General features: G+C 42.2%; 1 protein-coding gene across 1 annotated transcript; it reads left to right on the plus strand.

Moving 5' to 3' along the window:
- Positions 1 to 627: 627 nt before the first annotated feature.
- LOC129640235 (ADP-ribosylation factor-like protein 13A) lies at positions 628 to 16,305 on the plus strand. The gene is made up of 6 exons (XM_055565442.1): positions 628 to 837; positions 10,560 to 10,632; positions 11,002 to 11,072; positions 14,875 to 15,130; positions 15,989 to 16,094; positions 16,285 to 16,305. Exons 2-6 carry the CDS (start codon positions 10,574 to 10,576, stop codon positions 16,303 to 16,305), a joined length of 513 nt encoding a protein of 170 aa, XP_055421417.1. The 5' UTR covers positions 628 to 837; positions 10,560 to 10,573.
- Positions 16,306 to 20,355: the final 4,050 nt, after the last annotated feature.

The raw sequence follows: 20,355 nt of genomic DNA on the forward strand, positions 1-20,355 counted from the left end.
CAGGGTTAAGAGTGTTGACCCAACTAACTTTGGAAGTGGAGCCTGGGACACTGAAGGCAAAAGCAACTTCACTAAGGAAATGTGACTGAGGTATGTTCTTTAGTTAGTAATAATGTATCAATTCATTAGAAAAGACTGATGCTGCAAAAGATAGAAGGCAAAAGGAGATGGGGCGGCAGAGGATGAGATGGTTAGTATCACGGACTCAACCGACACATCAATTTGAGCAAACTGCTGGAGATACTATAGCACAGGGAAGCTTGGCGTGCTGCACTCCATGGGGTCACAAAGAGTCAGACACGACTCAGCAGCTGCACAACAACAGCAACAACAATGCATCGATTCTGGGTCTTTAATTTTAACAAATGTACCATACTAGTGTGAGAGATGTTACAGAAATGAATAACAGAAACCTCAAAGAAAACAGTCAACAAGTCAAAGGAGGAGCTCTCACAACTTAGGACAGTAGCAGCCCAGAACCGGAAGAAGAAAGAAAAACTTCCTTTTTTCACCTGGCAAGAGTTTAGCCAATGAGCGATTGCCACAACTCAGCCAATGAAAAGCCACTATACTTGGAACTCTCAATTCATCCAATGATCTGTCTTCTTATTAGACTTTGCCACTTCCTTTCCGTAACAGTCTTTTTCGCCTGAGGCAGAGGGCTTTGTTGGTGGCAACCATAGTTGGAGACCCTAGGGTATAATTGTTTGCTGATTCTGAGTAAATCGGTTTTTACTGGAGAAGTAACTGGCAAACTGTTTAAGGTGAACATTTTGGTGTCCAATGCAAGGATACAGAGAAGACCCCACAACGACTCTGAGGCTAGTAAGCAGATAGGTAAGTTACCTAAAAAGTCCATTGAGATTTTTTTTTTTCAATCACCAGCTCTGAGGCCTGAGGGTAAATGTTTCTCCTGGAGGTTTATTCTGATTAAAGCCTTATTCTGTCTGTGAGTTAAGCACTTCGGCCTGCTATTCCAAATGAAACTATGCTAGCCTTTAGCTGAATTTCTTTTGGAACAGGAGCTGTTTCATTGAAACTGTGCTGTTCAGTCTTCAGCCTGCCTCGTTCAGGATTAGGCTGTGCCGAGCAGCCTTTGTCCTGGCTCCTTTAAAACTAGACTGTTCCCTTAGAACTTGCTGATATAGGCCTGCAGGGTGTTTGAGCCCATTTAAGCTATTTAGGCTGTTTGAAAATTACTGTTTTACTCCAAAGAAAAACCTCTGAGAAATGTGATTCCAATTACCTAAATACTTTGAGGGTGCCCTTACAAGAATTCTGACTGATTTTATGTTTAAAAATCTGTAGTCCTTCCTCATGCACATTTCTAAGGAAATGGACCAACCTAACCAAAGGCAATTGAGAACATCAATGGGGATTATGGAGAAATACTGAAATCCCAAACTTATTTTTCTTAAAACAAAATTGGACAGCCATATCTGTAAAATTTCCAAAACTGAATGGAATGCCTATTTCTATAGTATATTTCATTATTTCCTGATAATGCATTATCAGGAGCCTAAAATTTCATCTCTGCAATGTAAGATTTTAAGATCAACTGAGGCAAGCAAAGACAAAATGGCTGCCAAAGCCTCATGTTCCTTGTCCCTGGCTTCTGTATCTTGGATACTGTCTCCAGTGTCATCTTGTTCCTTTCCTCTGACTCTGCCTCTGGCATCATCCTCCTTCTTCCCTTGAGAGTCCCTTGGACTGCAAGGAGATCCAACCAGTCCATTCTGAAGGAGATCAGCCCTGGGATTTCTTTGGAGGGAATAATGCTAAAGCTGAAACGACAGTGCTTTGGCCACCTCATGCGAAGAGTTGACTCATTGGAAAAGACTCTGATGCTGGGAGGGATCGGGGGCAAGAGGAGAAGGGGACGACAGAGGATGCGATGGCTGGATGGCATCACTGACTCGATGGGCCTAAGTCTGAGTGAACTCCGGGAGTTGGTGATGGACAGGGAGGCCTGGCGTGCTGCGATTCATGGGGTCGCAAAGAGTCGGACATGACTGAGCGACTGATCTGATCTGATACCTCATCTGTAACTCTCAGTTCCCCCATACTAATTCTTTTGCCCAACTAATTCTCTTGCCAAACTTTCCCTTTTCTCTGAAACTCCCCTGTGCCATTTCCTCTGAACTTATCAGAACCCGTCTCTTTAAAATTAAGTCTGCAGAGGATCCAGAGGCTAGACTCTTAATTATTTTACATCTCCTGGACTAAAGTGGAACTGCAAAGCCGTAGTCAAAGATTTTCCCAAGGTAACTGAAATCCTTACAGATTTGGTGAAGAATATAATATAGTTATTCAAACTTATCGACTCTGACTTAGATTAGTTAGTTCATATGCCTGTCAATGAAGACCAGGCCTAAATTTGGATGAAAATTCACAAATGGGGAAATCCTGAGAGCTCTCTAGAATTATAACTGGGAGATCAGGCGATCACTAAGTGATTTCCAAGAGCAATTCATAAGGCTTTCCAAAAGCCTGTTAATTAGAACAAAATTCAGACTTGCACACAAACATCTGATGAACATATTCATGAGTATTATGATCAACTTCAGAATGTACTTAAAGAAAATTCTTACCTTCCTTCAGATGTTGATTCCACTTGGGTAGCTTTCAACTGTATTTTTATTAGTGGGCTGAAACAGGATCTTTCTCTTCTAGTAAAAAGGACCAAGATTGAATGGGAAACTTTGTCCAGTCCAGATTTAGTTAATCTGGCAACCCAGGTCTCTCACACTCTAGATTAGTCATGTAAAAGGAAAACTGCTAAAATTCTTAATGTTCAATTCAAGCAAATGGAGGTCCCTAAACAAAAACAAAACCCTCCTAGTTTCTGCTATTATTGCAAAGAGCCAGGATATTAGAAAAGAGATTGTTAGCAATTTTCACACTTTGGGTGCCTGCAGCCTTCTAAGTCGTCTTTCCAACATCCCCCTAATTCTCAATAACAGGAGTCAAAGGAACTATAAGAGCTATTCGCAATCCCTCCCTTTTGATGATCCTGAATAACATTTCTGCATGTTAAGGATAAATTTTTTTCCAGTCCTAAGTGACACCAGAGCCACACTCTTTGGTGTTCAATTCCACTACAATAAACAGTCTCTGCCTTGGAGTACTAAGATAGTTCAAATACTAGGGTTCTCTAATGAACTTCAAAAGGTTCCTATCTCTGAAGCCATTCTTTTCTCTAGGCCCTTTGAGAAACACACAACATTTTCTCCTCAGTTCCTCCACCCCTACCTATGTATTTGACCAAGACTTCTTAGGGAAGTATCATGCCAGAGTTTTTCTCTCCCATGAGGAGGAAATAATTCTACAACTTGACAGTAGTCATCAAAGCAGTCAATCAGGTAAATTAAATGACCCTTTGACATATTTTATTTCTTCTGTCTTTGATGGTACTACAGCTGATTCTGGACACACTGATCATTTGTTCCTACTGGATCAGATACCACCCTCCTTATGGGCAAAATCTCCAACTGATATTGGTAAAATTCACAGTGCACATCCCATCAAGATCCAAATAAATACCCCCAAATTTCTCTCCAGAATGAATCAACACCCTGTAAGGAAAGAAGGCCTTCGAGGTAAAAAGCCTATAATAGAAGATAACAAGTCATCATTATCCCTATACTAATCCCTATAATCCCCTGATTTTACCCTCGAGAAACCTAAGGGCTGAGGGTGGAAGTTTGTCCAGGATTTCAGAGCAATAAACAAGACTCTTATCCCTGGACACCCTTTATTCCTAACTCACACACTACTAACATCCATTTCCAACAGAAGCAAATTCTTTACTATAATTGATATATGCAGTGCATTCTAACCAATACCTTTTTGGCCTCATTTGGAAAACAAAACAATGCATCCGTACAGTAATGCCTTGGGGTTTTACTGAGAGCCTTTATTTCTCAGAAATCCTGAAGGCTGATCTGGATGATACAAAGTTCCTTAGGGGTTCTGCTTTGGTGCATTGTGTAGATGATTTGCTTCTTTGCTCTCCTTCTCAAGCCTTCTCACAGGAAAGCAGCATCCACTTGCTAAAGTTATTAGCCTTAGAGGGACATAAGGTTGCCAAGGGAAGATTGCAGTTTTCCCAAACCCCTTCAATATTTAGGACGCCTGATACCAGAAAAAGGGCTATACCTGAACCCAGAAGGCTTCATAATGTCCTAAGCTTCCAAAAATCCAAAATGAAGTGCCACATGTGAGGTTCTCTCGGGCTAGTTGGATATTACTCAAACTGGATTCCAAATTTCTCTCTTATGGCCAAATCTCTGTATATTTTACTAAAGAGCAACCTCAACCCAATGTTATGGGAAGAACCAGACAAAATAGTCTTTAAGGCCTTAAAGGAGAGTTTGATGCACCCACACACTCTTGGGCATCCAGTGATCAGGTTCTCTCTTCTGGTTTTATATATGAAAAGGAATATAGTTCATTTGGGGTACTCACCCAAAAACATGAGAACCACCATCTATCCACAGAGTATTAAAGCCAGCAACTGTACACTGTGGCACAGGTCTACCCTGCTATTATTGCAAAGAGCCAGGATATTAGAAAAAAAGATTGTTACCAATTAAGCACCTTGGGTGCCTGCAGCCTTCTAAGTTGTCTTTCCAACTTGCCTTAGAGCCATTACTGCCACTGCCTTTTTGGTTAAGGTCATCAAAAAGATTGAGGTGGGATTCCATTCAACCATTTTTGTACCTCATGCAGTAGAAGCCCTTCTGAATTCTCATCACACTCAATATTTTTCAGTCAGCTGCCTCACCTCCTAAGAAGTCCTTTTGTTAAGTTCCTCACATAACTCTTTTAGGTTGTAATAACCTTAATCCTGCTGCTCTTCTGCCCTCCATCACCAATGAAGTCTCTCACCACTACTTAATGCTGATAGATCATATCCTGATGCCTTGTGATGACCTGCAAGAAAATAATTTGGGTAATGCTGACTTCTCAAAGTTTGCTGATAGTTCTTATCTAAAAGGTGATCATGGTAAATACTGTGCTGGGTATGCTATAGCTACTCCTTTCATTGTTTTTGAGGCAGCATCTTTACTAATGGCTACTTCAGCCCCAAAGTCTGAATTATGTGATCTTACACAAACTCATACTTTACCCAAGTACAAAACTGCCAGAATTTATACTGATAGTAGATATGGTTTCGGAGAAGCTCATGATTTTGGAATGTTGTGGAAGCAACATGGCTTCCTAACTTTCAGTAGAGATAAAATTTAAAATGGCTCCTATGTTCAAACATTAGTGAATGCAGTACTTTTACCTGCCACTTAAGCTATTATTAAAATTCCAGGGCATTTTTAACTTGACTCCCTGGAAGCTAAAGGAAATTACCTTGCTGACAGTTCCATAAGGAACGCTGCACTTAAAGGAATCAAAAGCAGTCAAACTTCTGTCATGATACAAAGGGGTATTTCCCCAAATGATAACTTAGAAAAACTGGCTGGAGAAGCCCAACAATTGGTCTCAAAAAAGGAAAAAGACTGGAAATTCAACTCTTGGTTTGATAAAAAGAGAAAGCTCTGATTCAGATCAAATAACAACTCAGTCCTACTAGAGATTCCAAAATTTATACTCCTAACCATTGTACATGCATTAGATCATTGGTCTACTGACAAAATTCCATCTTTCATGAATCAATATTGGTGGGGAAACATTTACAAAGTTGCAAAAAGTGCCTACCTCACTTGCCCCACTAATCCAAAGGACAACCCAGGGAAGCCTGTTCTTACTGCTTCCAAACATTTTAAACTGTCTTAATGGACCATGCAAGGTCTGGCAATTGGATTTAATACAACTTTCCCCATCTCAGGGATATAAATACATTTTGGTCATGGTGTGAATGTTTTCACACTGGACTTAAGCCTTCCCTTGCAGACAGGCTACTGCTTTTTCTGTGGCTGGTCTTTCTGGAAAATATTATCCCTACCTGGGGAAATCCTCCCACAATTCATAACGATCAAGGGACCCATTTTACTGGTCAGATATTTTGATATCTGTGCTGTTTGGCCAGTTTTACAACACTTGTACTGCATTTAGCATCCTCAATCCTCTGGTTTAGTCAAATGCACTAATGGAATTATTAAAACTCAATTGGAAAAATCTGTATGGGCCCTCCAAATATATTGGCCAAAAGCACTGCCACTGATCCTTCTAAATCTTATATCCATCCCTTGTGGAATTCAAACTCTCACCCTTTGAGATAGTCACAGGACACTCAATGCACTTGGCTCTTGCACTGTTTAACCTGCAGCTGATGAAATGAGAAATATTCCGGTGTTGCGAAGGCCTAATTGCTTCTATTAAAAATAACCATGTTTTGCTAGAGCAATGTTTTCACAGTGCACTCTCCGGAGATGAAGACCTTAAGCACCCTTGCAACCTGGAGATTTCATATACTGGAAAAGACACCTTCAGAAGGATTCTCTTGAACTTCACTGGAGAGACCCCTATCAGGTACTGCCAACCAACCCTTGTGCCATGAAACTCCAGGCAACAGACTCTTGGATTCGTATGACACATGGAGAGAAAGCACCACACCCTGAGTGGACCTGCACATCATCTGGTGACCTGACAGTAAATAGCTCCCAGAATTGAAGCACACAACATCTGATGGAACAGCTTTCCCAAGGTAGTTAGATCAGGCTTGTCAGAAGTTTGTCTGCCAAATCTTTCATATGATCTCCAATGTTTATGATCTTGACGATATATGGACTTTCAGTTCAGCTCAGTTGCTCAGTCGTGTCCGACTCTGTGCAACCCCAGAGACGGCAACCCACTAGGCACCTCTGTCCCTGGGATTCTCCAGGCAAGAATACTGGAGTGGGTTGCCATTTCCTTCTCCAATGCATGAAAGTGAAAAGTGAAAGTGAAGTTGCTCAGTCATGCCCGACTCTTGGCGACCCCATGGACTGGAGCCTACCAGACTCCTCTGTCCATGGGGTTTTCCAGGCAAGAGTACTGGAGTGGGGTGCGATTGCCTTCTCTGACTTCAAGCTCTAAATTCCCCCAGTCGGCTCTTTTGTTTAGTATAGCCCAACCAACTACCTTTCCCCCTCCTTGCTGTGAGGGGTACTTGTGTGTGACTTGCTATGATGGCAGACCCCAAATTGTAATTCTTTGTTGATCCCAAATAAACCCATTTTTTGCTGGAAAAATAACTGGTAGTCTATATGTGTTAGATCAATACTATTAATAAAGGGGGAAAACAGGTGCAGGGTATAATGTGAACTCTCTGTACTGTCTTTGTAACTTTTCTGTATATCTAAAACTGTTCTTATAAAAGTTTATTTTAAAGTTGACTTAAAAAGGAGTACAGTACAGTTTGTCCAGAAAAGATGGAAAGGCCCAGAGCTGCGGTAGTTTCTCCGGCCCCTAAAAATCTCACTCACACAGCCTGTGAGACCCTTAATACACAGTCTCTGAAACTAGACCACCTGGGTTTGAATTCTGGGCATTACCACTTACTAAATGGGTACATTTGGGCAAATTCCTTAACCTTTTTGTGAATGATGGCCCCTACTTTTTGCCATGTTATTAGTATTAAATGAGTTGACTATGTATAGATTGCTTAAATGAGTGCTGACACACTGTAAGATCTATGTAGATACGTTGTAAACTTAAAAACGTGATGACTAAAAATTCAGTAATTTAGTAATTAGCTATATAATCAGACAAGGTAGGGAGATAGGAGTTTGGTTGCTATAAACCAAGCAGTGGTTACCATGGATATGTCAGAACCTTGACAGCCAGCATAAGGGGGCAACTGAGCTGTGTTACTCTGGCAAGAAAGCTAGAAGGCACAACACATCTTCCTGTTACTCTACCCATTTTAAGTCTTTCTCTCAAAAAGAACCAACTTCTAATCAGATACATAGTTAACCACCTCAAGGTAAGCAAAATATATCATTATCTCCATTCTGTAGATAAGAATTCTGAAAATGGTAGGTTTAATTTAGATGATTTCATCCTAGAGTACCCAGGAGAGGTGCTGGAAGTGAAAGGACCTGATAATCCCTAGTCCAATTATTTTCCTTCTTGGTTATCCTACTTATCCTTCTTGAAGATACGTTCTCAAGGAAGAATTTGTGTGATGCCAGTTGGACCTCTCTTAGTGGTACTAACAAATACAGACTGTCTGAGATCAAGCTAGGAAGCTCTGCAATTATCAGGAAACAGACATGAAGCTGCTACTTCTGTCTTAAAGGGAGATGGCTACCATGGAACCCAGACAATCAGACAGTGGTGTTTCAGGCTCCTGGTCTTATCAGCATCATGAGCAAAGCTGGAATAAGGCTGGTTTTGATCACAGGCCACATATCAGGTTTTCCTTTGGAAGGGCATAAGCCAGACCTATTTTCCAGGAGGTCCTTATGGGAATCTGAATGATTTCCTAGGGAATGAACAATGCTCTAATAAGAAATGCTATGAAATGTGAGTCTCTATTTGGGGATAGCAGTTCTCTAAAACAGTGGGTGATTCTGCAGAATCCTGCTAAGTTATCCATTGATAAGCAGATACATACTCACCACATAATCATCAGAGAGCTAACCAAAGCCCATCTGAGTATCAGCCTAAGTACTTTGGTAACCCAACCAGAGCTTCCCCCAGCTCTGGGCCCCATACATAGACATTCAGTTCAGTTCAGTCGCTCAGTTGTGTCTGACTCTTTGCGACCCCGTGAATTGCAGCACGCCAGGCCTCCCTGTCCATCACCAACTCCCGGAGTTCACTCAAACTCAAGTCCATCCAGTTGGTGATGCCACCCAGCCATCTCATCCTCTGTCATCCCCTTCTCTTCCTGCCCCCAATCCCTCCCAGCATCAGAGTCTTTTCCAATGAGTCAGCTCTTCGCATGAGAGTTTCAGCTTTAGCATCAGTCCTTCCAAAGAACACCCAGGACTAATCTCCTTTAAAATGGACTGATTGGATCTCCTTGCAGTCCAGGGGACTCTCAAGAGTCTTCTCCAACACCACAGTTCAAAAGCATCAATTCTTAGGCACTCAGCTTTCTTCACAGTCCAACTCTCATATCCATACATGACTACTGGAAAAACCATAGCCTTAACTAGACGGACCTTTGTTGGCAAAGTAATGTCTATGCTTTTGAATATGCTCTCTAGGTTGGTCATAACTTTTCTTCCAAGGAGTAAGCGTCTTTTAATTTCATGGCTGCACTCACCATCTGAAGTGATTTGGGAGCCCCCCAAAATAAAGGCTGACACTGTTTCCCCTGTTTCCCCATCTATTTCCCATGGAGTGATGGGACCAGATGCCATGATCTTTGTTTTTTGAATGTTGAGCTTTAAGCCAGCTTTTTCACTCTCCTCTTTCACTTTCATGAAGAGGCTTTTTAGTTCCTCTTCACTTTCTGCCATAAGGGTGGTGTCATCTGCATATCTGAGGTTATTGATATTTCTGCCGGCAATCCTGATTCCAGCTTGTGCTTCATCCAGCCCAGGGTTTCTCATGATGTACTCTGCATATAAGTTAAATAAGCAGGGTGACAATATGCAGCCTTGATGTACTCCTTTTCCTATTTGGAACCAGTCTGTTGTTCCATGTCCAGTTCTAACTGTTGCTTCCTGATCTGCATACAGGTTTGTCAAGAGGCAGGTCAGGTGGTCTGGTATTCCCATCTCTTTCAGAATTTTCCACAGTTTATTATGATCCACACAGTCAATCAAAACCACAATCATTAGGTTAGCCAAAAGGTTTATTTGGGCTTTTCTTAAGATCTCATGGACTTTTTGACCAGCCCAATAGACAAACACTTCACACCCACTAATATTAAACAAAAAGACAACGACGGTTGATGAGGATGTGGAGAAATTGGAACCATCCGGAACTGCTGGTAGGAATGTAAAATATAGAAACAATCTGGCACTTTCTGAAAATGTTAAACACAAAGTTATCATATGACCCAGCAATTACACTCCTAGGTATATACTCAAGAGAACTGAAACCATATGTCCATATAAAACTTATACAATCCTACACACACACACATATATATAGCAGGATTATTCATAAGAGTCAAAAAGTAGAAACAATCCAAACATCTTATCAATTGATGAATGGATAAACAAAATGTGGTATATCCATACAATGGAATGTTATTTAGCCATAGAAGGGAATGAAATATTAATACATGCTATAACATGGATTAACTGTGAAGCAATTGTCTAAAGTACCCTTTTTACTTAGGCAACGCATTTCTCCACCCCATCCCCAATTCCAAGGTTGAATAAAGATATTCCTAACAGGGATGAACTATGGCTGAAGGGATAGGCCACACCTAATGCCATCATGCTGGTGTAGGTTGCTTTAATAAGAAATCACTGTTTTGCCACTAGAGTTGATGATAATCGGTTCCCCTGCACCCCATCCATGACATAAACAAGGTTGGACAGAATGAAATAATGGACTTTTGACGGTCCCAGTCTGTTTATCAGTTTCTGTGTATTCATAAGCTAATTTAGGTTCAGAGTTAACCATGGGATGATTTCTTATTTCCCTTAATATTCAAGAACTAAGCTGAATCATGTTCCGGCTTCTGACCTCCTGCTGGTGTCATCTAAAGACAACTGAAGAGACCCAAAGGTAATACTGTAATTATTTCCTTAGACCTGTTCCACCATTTCCTCCAATGTACCTAGCCATAGTCCCTCACAGGACAAATCCTTATGATATATATTATTAGGGGGCATGACTAGGTAGTGTCTACAAGACTAGGGGCAGGGTTGGGGGAGGATGGCCAGTTCTACAAGGCAAGTGAATCAGGGAAGCAAAGTGTCCTTGGAGGCTTTGGGGAGTAGTTCCCACTCCACCTTCTACCACCTGGCTGTGTCTTTATGACTGCATTGGGACTACTGCAGGCAGAGCCCCAGACACCAAGAGTATAATTCTTTTTTAGACTGAGAACTAACAGTACTTTTAAGGCTTTGACTCATTTTTCTTATCCATTTCTAGACATGTAGCCATCATCATCCTTGGACTGCACAACTCAGGGAAAACTGTTCTTGTGGAGGCGTTCCAGAGACGTAAGGAACTGAGAGCATTAGATACTAGTTTAGGTCTCCCCTGGGTCCCAGTGACCAATGAAATATCATTCCTTCCTACCCTTACTTCATGGCACTTAAGTTACCTCATTTGAAGGTAAACACTTCCTAACACACACGAACAAGACACACACACACACACACACACACACACACACACACACACACACACACCTCTCCTCAGGTGTTATCAGCCTGATTATGTAATGTCTGTTACCTGCTCCCTTTACAAGATATCCTAATTGAAGGTCTTTGCATAGTGTCAGTATGAATGAACTGTGACTATGCAAAGCACTGCAGTTGATAAGGAAGGAGAGCAAGTTTGAAACAGTGTCTAGTGTCAGAGCTCAACTAAAGTGGAATTTGGTCTAGATAAGAGAGACAAGTGTGGGATGCTGAACAATTTTAATAACGTGAAACTCTTTTTGACAGTTCATATAGAGGGTTGGAGCTTGAGAAATGGTGTCAGTTCAGAGACAGGCAAGTTTAATACCAAATCTCCAGTGTAATACCTTGACATTTCAGCCAGTGGTTCAGCCTGGTATTCCACCTTACAGGCAGCAAACTTGATTCTGCCTCTCCCAAATCTCTGATTGGCAGAAATGATAATTAAAAAAAAAAAAAAGTTAAACAGCAGCAAGAAAATCAAGGAACCAAGATAAATCACAAGGTTACTGATAAAGGGAATGATTTTTAAAGCCCAACTCAGCACCACCCCTAGATTCCCATCCAGTCTGGGTGGGGCCTGGGGATATATGAAGAACACCCCAGGCCTTTCTAATAGCCATCTTTGGGAAGCACTCAACTGTAATTAGCCTTATGCTATTTTGCCTATGAGAATAGCATGTGCTTTCCATTCTAATTCCTAGAAGATCGAGCTTGCAGTCTAATTTGTTACTGTTTAACTTGCCTTGTGGTTGATGAATAACTTGGGGCTGATTCATAAACTTCATTCACAGAGACGTTTTTATGGCTAAGAAGCAACTTTCCACTAATGTCACATTCTGAAGAATTATCTCAGGCCACCTCTGTCCATGTAAGACTTCCAGAGACTAGTAGACTCCTCTGTACCCAAAATGCAATAGCTTGCCCCCTATAAGCTCCTGCAAATGTTTATAATTGCTGAAAACAGATGATAGCCTAGGGAGGAAGTTCCAATCTATAAGCAGTAACTTGTGTAAACATTTGAAGACACTGGCTATAAAATATTTTGGGACATAAGCCATTATCATCAACAACATCATTCACTATAACTATTTTGTCTGGCATGGTCATATGGGGCAAGTGAGGGCGTTTAAAGCAGTTTCAAACCTAGATATATATTTCGAACTTTAAAAGAAAATGCTGTCTTAGCCCCACCCCAGATCTCTCTCTCTCTCAAAGAATGAGGCCTAGTGTCATAGGTTTTAAGAGCTCCACAGGTGATCCTGGTGTGCAGAGTGGGTACTGAGAGCCAAAAATCAGAATCACACCAACTCACAGGGGACCTGAAGGTTCAGATATTTGGGCCTGGAGAAGGCCCAGGGAATAAAAAATCTTAACAGGTGCACCAGATAATTCTGAGACAGGCATACATTCTACTGCTCTTTAAGGCAGTGAGTCTCAAAATATAAGGTGAGAAGAATCACCTAGGGATTTTGTTAAACATAGGAGTTTGCTAAACATACAGATGCTTGTGTCCCAAATGTATGGATTCTTATTCATTTGGCACAGGGGGGGACTTAACCATCACCCCCATGTAACTCTAAAGCAGATGATCCCCAAACTATGCTTTATGTAGCATTCTGCTAGGGATATAGAGATGGATTTGACTCAGTACCTGTCCTCAGAGTGTTTATAAATTAATAGAGGAAATAAGAGAAATGTACATCGTCAGAGAGCAAGTTCTGATGGTTTTTAGGGTTTGCCATCAATAGATTGAATTATTGGAGAATTGGTAAGGCTGCAAATACAAAGAAATAACAGGGAAAAAACATAAAGTTTGCTTTGATATAGAAAACACGATTTAAAAATTACCTTTAGAGTTTTAACCTATTCACTTATTATTTTTAAGTAGTCTAATATAGACATAACAAATAACATAAAATTGTGAATGAAAATTATATGATCTGTGAAAGCTATAATTAAATCATTGACTAACAAAATCAGAAGAGGACACTATGAGATGATAGTAAAATGTAATAATATGTACATATACACACATATAGAGGCATATTATGTATACTCATACATGTGTGTATAGCCATACATTTCCAAAGGTCTGAAAGCATCCTGTTAACTTCTCAGCTAAGCAACTTATTCTAGCAATCCTATAGAAAATGTCGCATGTAAATCTGAAACTAGAGATAAGAAGCTACTGATTCTGGTCTTAGAACTCCCAGATATGAGTGTAGAGAATCTGTAAAAATCATCTTGCTACTAATGTGGGCAGAGAGCTAAGCCAGGCTGTCGGTTTAATAGACTGGAATGTGTCTACAGAAATGCTGAACTGCATTTCTCCGGGGGCTGAGTGAGAGGTGGAATGCCCTGTGGGACTGTATGGTCTGGCCATAGCCTTGAAAGGGCAAAGGTGTCTGAGTTTGGCATGGTTTCTAGGAGATATGAGAGGAAGAGGACTTCATACTCTCCTCCACAGTAACAGGCCCCATAAACATTTACTGAACACCTACTATGTGTAAGGGAATGCAGAGCCCCTCCCTCACAGAGCTTATATTTTCACTGGGGAGGCAGGATATGCACAGAATGAGGTGAAGGACCAGTTTAACACATCATGTGCTTAACTAGAGATCGAAGCGAGAGCTGGGCCAGTCAGCGAGGCTTCCTAAAGAAAGTGGTACTTGAGCTGGGCCTTAAAGAAAGGATGGGAGAGAAGAGCTCCATCAGATGCATTCAACAAATATTTATTGAACACCTGTCTGCCAGTTTCTGTGCTTGACATTGTGAATATATAATAGCAAATACTGAAGGGGTTTCTATCCTGTTGCAGTTTATAACCCAGATAAATAAGTCACAGAATTTATAACACTGTAACATGGGCTTCCCTGGTGGCTCAGACAGTAAAGGATCCACCTGCAATGCAGGAGACCTGGGTTCAGTCCCTGAGTTGGGAAGATCCCTTGGAGGACAGCATGGCAACACACACCAGTATTCTTGCCTGGGGAATCCCCATGGAAAGAGGACCCTAGCAGGGTACAGTCCACGGAGTCACAAAGAGTCAGACATGACTGAGCGACTAAGCATACATGTGCTGTGGTAGTGGTAAGCCCAGAAGAAAGGCACCTTATCCGCACTTGGGGATGGTAGTGTGAGTTAAGAAAATTTTCTAGAAGAAACAAGATCTGAATTGACCTTTTAAAAACAAAATAGGTTTTAACCAAGCAGAGTAGTGGGAAAGTGTTCTAACCAGTAGGAATAGTATCTTGTGAAGGCCCGGGGCAAGGGAGAGCCTGACATGCATGTGGAATGGGGGATAGGGAGGCACACGAGTCAAGAAGCAGAGGGAGGAAGAGGCTGGGTACCAGAGACCCTGGATACCAGTCAGGGAAGAAATGGATCTGGCAGGTTAGGAGGTAAAAGAGTTTGTATTCTGTCTTCAGAGCAGCAGGCACTCAAGGAAGGTTACTGAGCCAGGATAGGGTAGTGTGGGCAAAGTGCTGGTTTAGGAAGATGAATCAGCATGAGCAGGATGCCAGGACACCTCCATAGGATTCCTGAGGGCAGGCTGTAATCAAGGTCCAGATAATCATTTAACAAATTCTTTCATTCTCTCTTCCCCTATGCATAGAACTCCCTAGTAGGAGTAGGATGGACAGTTGTTCAAACTCTGAACTAACCAGACTCCTGGTGGATAATTATGAAGTTTCCGTCGATGATCTAAAAGGAGACATGCAGGGCTGCGAAATCTGGCCAAACTACTATGCTCAGGCACATGGGCTGGTTTTTATTCTGGATTCCAGTGACTTGGAGCGCATGCAGGAAGTGAAGGTCATCTTACCCAACATGCTGTCTGATGAAAGAGTGGCTGGGAAACCCATCCTACTGTAAGCCTCTACCTTTGTGTCCAATTTTCCCTTCCATTCTGAGCCTTTAGAAGAGAGGTAGACAGAGGAAGGGCTAGGTGGTCCCTCTATCACGTCCAATTCGACCGCCTCTCCTCTTTGGCTGAGGGGTAGTGGCCCAGTCCTCTATGGGCTGTTTTCAAGAGCCACTTTCTACCAGACACTGCCATGGGGGAACCTATTATCTAATTGTGCAAAGGTAATTTTGAAGGCAAGCATCAAAGGGAAATGCACACACCCTCCTCACCCATTTGTCAACTCTTCCTGAAGACTGCCTCCCTACATTTGCTTCTCTTTTCTGGCTTCAGTCTCTGACCCTGAGATGAAGGCAGAAAACTCCTGTGTTGTATATTCAATGCCAGTGGCCTGCTCCCTTGGCAGAGTGCCCGAGACTTATGCCACTACCTCTTATTCCAGGGTGATATTTCAGGTGGCCTGTCAATCCTCCCCATGCCCTTTTAGCCTTTTTTATTCCTTGTTAGCACCCCCAGCTCAAGCATGAACAGAGTTTAGGGAAGGGTGTAAAAGCTCCAAATTTGTTCCTATCCCAGTTAGAAATTCTAATTAAAGTTTGATGGTGTAGTGTAGAAGTGAGAAATGAGGCTTGGGGATTATCTCGGATTCAAATTACTTGTGCTGTTCTTTCCTCCATTGAGAGCTGGCTAGAAAAATGTCTGGATCACCTTACTGGGTATGGCTTAAAAGCTAGTCCCTGGATATGGAGCAGCTGTACCAGAACTGGATATCCCCCTCTTTCCTTTCTTTTCTTGCCCTTGGTCTCTATCTCAGTTTCACTCATCCTCTCTTCTTCCCTCAAAATCTTCCAATGCCTGGTTTTAGCCTGGCCAACAAGCAGGATAAGATGGATGCCCTGACGCCTGGTGAGATCATTGAATATCTGCTGCTGGAGAGACGAATGAATGAGAACAAGTCTCCATGCCGAGTGGTAAGTGTTCTGCCCTCCCTTCCCTTGTCCTCTCAACCAAGGCTGATGCCTTCCACAGCCCATAATCAGTCTCCTATGCCAGATCTCAGGCAAAGCCTCTCCCTGACACAAGTATGGTAATGATTTCTGACTCAACGGTGATAATAAGTACCACTCACTTACAGCACTTTTGCATCTGTTTTCTCATTAGGCCTGTAAAACAGCTCTTTAAAGCTGGAAGTTTCAGTAGTCTCATTTTATGGTTAAGCAAGCCAAGGCTCAGAGACCCTGTGTGCCTTGTCCAAGGTTATACATCCAAGACGTGACACTTGATTAAAGGACCTAGCTTTTGTACCTTTCATTTACCTTCTCAGGAGTAAATGTTGAGTATCTGTTAGGAAGTCTTAAGAGCCTCTCTAGGTACAGCAGAGTTTCTGTGTACCTGTGTGCTGAGGGTGATTGAGACTATGGGCCCCAGAGGTCCCAAGCTCCTGGGCTAGAGTCTTCTCTTTTTGTCACAGGAACTTTGTTCAGTTGTCAAACAACTCCAAAGGCGCCGTCAGCCTATAATTGATGGCCTGTACTGGCTGTTATCTGCCATTGGGGAGAAATATGAAGAGCTGTGTACTCGCCAACAGCCACTGCCACCAACCATTGCAGCCTCCAGTAGCACTAGAGGATTTGAGGAAAGATCCCCAGCAGACAGGTACCGAGCTGCCTCTGTTAGGTGGACTGATAAGAACAGATGCGGGAGTTAATCTTCAACATAAGCAGGGAGTTCTGGGAGGAGCATGAATTCTGTGAGGTGCTGAGCAAGTCTCTCAAGATCAGTTGGCCCAAATGGAGTGAAGGCAGTGACCACAAACATCCTAACACTGTTCGGTACATCCTCCCCTAGGCACAATTTGAGTGGGATGAGTTAAATCATCAGTAGTAGAGTTTCTCCAAAACAGGGTTTCTTTTTTTTTTTTTTTTGAACTGTATATATATATATATATTTTTTAATTTAAATTTATTTTAATTGGAGGCTAACTACTTTACAATATTGTATTGGTTTTGCCATACATCAACATGAATCCACCATGGGTGTACACATGTTCCCAATCCTGAACCCTTCTCCCACCTCCCTCCCCGTACCATCCCTCTGGGTCATCCCAGTGCACCAGCCCCAAGCTTCCTGTATCCTGCATCGAACCTGGACTGGCGATTCGTTTCTTATATGATATTATACATGTTTCAATGCCATATTCTCTGGTTTGTTACACAGAGGAGAAAAGGAACACAAGCCCCTTAAGGAGCTTATTGGCAATATTCTATGGATAACTATCCTGGAGCTGCTCCACATTCTCTGCTTCCCATTCTCTGATCATTCCAATAATACAGCAAGGTGGGAGAGAACAGGAATATAGAAAAGAAGAAGAAAAAGAAACAGGATGTGATCAAGGTTTTGAGGAGTAAAAAGACTAAATGTCCTCTTCCTCTGTTGTTCCTCTAATTGTCTGAAGACACATGGCAGGGATGGGGGGATAGTTGAATTTGATTAAGGAGCTCGCATCTGTTTTCACTATGGCTTTATCCTCTCTATCTTCTCCAGGTTTGCTACCCAGATGGGAATGTCCAAAGAAAACAGACAGCATGTAGGACAACACTCAGTGGAACCTAAGCCTCTGAAGTCAATCCTGCTAGTAAGTGGCTCATTAAAAGTTATTACCTCACGGACCAATCTCCAAACCCTTTGGGCACCAATTGCCTTTCTCCTCCATCTTGCTGATATACAAAAAGAAGGGTTTTTCTTTCTGACTTACTTCACTCTGTATAATAGGCTCCAGTTTCATCCTCCTCATTAGAACTGAGTCAAGTGTATTCTTTTGCATGGCTGAGTAATATTCCATTGTGTATATGTCCCACTGCATTCTCGTCCATTCATGTGCTGATGGACATCTAGGTTGCATCCATGTCCTGCCTATCGTAAACAGTGCTGTGATGATCATTCGAGTCCACATGTCTCTTTCAATTCTGGTTTCCTCGGTGTGTATGCCCAGCAGTGGGATTGCTGGGTCATATGGCAGTTCTAGTGCCAGTTTTTTTTTTTTTTTTTTTTTTTTTTATTTTTAAACTTTACACGTGGAGATTCCATAAAAACTGGCACACTAATCTAGTGCCAGTTTTTAAGGAATCTCCACACTGTGCTCCATAGTGGCTGTACTAGTTTGCATTCGCACCAACAGTGTAAGAGGGTTCCCTTCTCTCCACACCCTCTTCTGCATTTGTTGCTTGTAGATGTTTGGATAGTAGCCATCCTGACTGGCGTGAGATGGTACTTCATTGTGGTTTTGATTTGCATTTGTCTGATAATGAGTGATGTTGAGCATCTTTTCATGTGTTTGTTAGCCATCTGTATGTCTTCTTCGGGGCAAAGGAATTTAGAATGGGGCAGTGGGCTCCCACAGGTGAGGCAGGGGGAGTAGCCCACATCCCGTGCAGGCAATACTGGGGAGCATTGCCCACGAAGATTTTATTACAAGAATAAAACCAAGTAAACACTGCTTCTGTTTTGATTACCATCTCCATACTCCACTATTCGAAAATAATGTCAGTAATTAAATACTTTTCCTCTGCAAAACCAAATTCTGTTGGTTTAAGTTTGAAAAGCTTGTTGTCCTATATGTCAGGTTTTAATATTTTACATATTATTCACAAGGTACAAAGTTTCAGTGTACATATATACAAATGCACACACGCATGTGTGTGTGTGTGTATATATATATCCAAACACATACACATATGTGTGTATATGTATACATATATAAATATATATATATATATATATATATATATATATATATACATAAATTCATACGGCCACAGTCTTAGTACTTCTCTTTAAAAATTCATTGTCTTCTAGGAGGGAGTTCATTAAGAGAAGACCCTGTTCAACAATTGTCACCAACACAGGCTGCCATGGTTACCACTGCTCCCTTCCACAGAGCATCCTTCATGGTTTGCAAGGCCTCGAGATCACTTCCTGCACAGCCTGCAGTCCCTGAGGGAAGGGACTAATACACACCCCGCATTCAAACAGTTTTTTCTAAATACACAGTGGTACCACAGAAATTGTCAAGGTAAAGACACAGGATGTGCTTTTATTTACGTCTCCATCAGTGAAACAAAGTATTCACTGCAAGGTGCAAACTTTTTTTAGCTTGAAAAGAACAAAATCGTCTTATATTTGAACACAAAGGATCTTGTTGAATTTGAAAAACAGGTTTTATTTGAAATTCATTCTTAATTGTCAGTTATTTTGAGACTATGGAACAAAGAAAATAAACTTTTGTTACCTGGGGCTGCTTAAGCTGTATCTTTTGCAGATTTTATTTTTTAAATCCCTTTATACTTTTACAGTCATAAATAGATAGAATAGGGAAATTTTGGGGGAGACACACTCTCCCTGCCATGTGACCCATCGGAGTTGACTTAGAGAGATGAGGATGGCAGGGAGTACTTCCTCTTTAGGGGAAGTACAAATGCCTCATTTCTCCCACCAAAACATCTGAATTGCTCCCCATCCTCCGCTAGAGGTGTCAGGATGGGGCTTTGTGATGTCAAGGCTCACCCAGGGCCACCATTGGCTGGGGAAGAGACTTGCTGACCTCATAAAGCATGAGGGTGTGTCTCCCTGGGGAGGGGTATATATAGGGGTGCTCAGGGGCTCTGGAGCAGACCACTGGGAGGCCTCAAAATGACTAAGTGGACTGGAAAGCCCCAAGGCCTCAGAGTAGTTAGGAAACACCTGCCTCCTGTTCCCCGGGACAAAAGGATGAAGACCTCCTCTCAATTGAGGCCCAAAACAAATGTCAAGGTGAGATGAACCCACCCAAACTCCTCTTGCCCATTGACCCCACCCCATAAGACCCCCTCCCTTGTCCTTGCCTGGCACAGAACCCTTCTCTGCCCACACCACTTCTCCTGAAGCTGTCGTTCCCAGCCACCTTCACCCTCTTCCCCAAACCAAGGCCATTCTCTACCCTTCTCTTGTTTTCTCCAGGTGGCCAGGGCAAGTGCGAGAGGGAATAATCACCTTCAGGCAAAGCTGCCCAAGAAAACTTCTCAGAAACCGCCCACCACAAGGAACCTGAGAAAGATCGGAGGCTCAAAGCTCTGTAGCCAGTGTTCCCGGGTGAAGGAAGAGCTGCATCAGAACGGACCAGAGGAGGTCCCAGAGAGTGTGGAGACCCGTGTCATTCGAGTGGGACCCGTGGGCAGCCAGTGACTGGAAGGCATG

Source organism: Bubalus kerabau, chromosome X, assembly GCF_029407905.1.
Source record: "Bubalus kerabau isolate K-KA32 ecotype Philippines breed swamp buffalo chromosome X, PCC_UOA_SB_1v2, whole genome shotgun sequence".
Classification (NCBI taxonomy): Eukaryota; Metazoa; Chordata; class Mammalia; order Artiodactyla; family Bovidae; genus Bubalus; species Bubalus kerabau.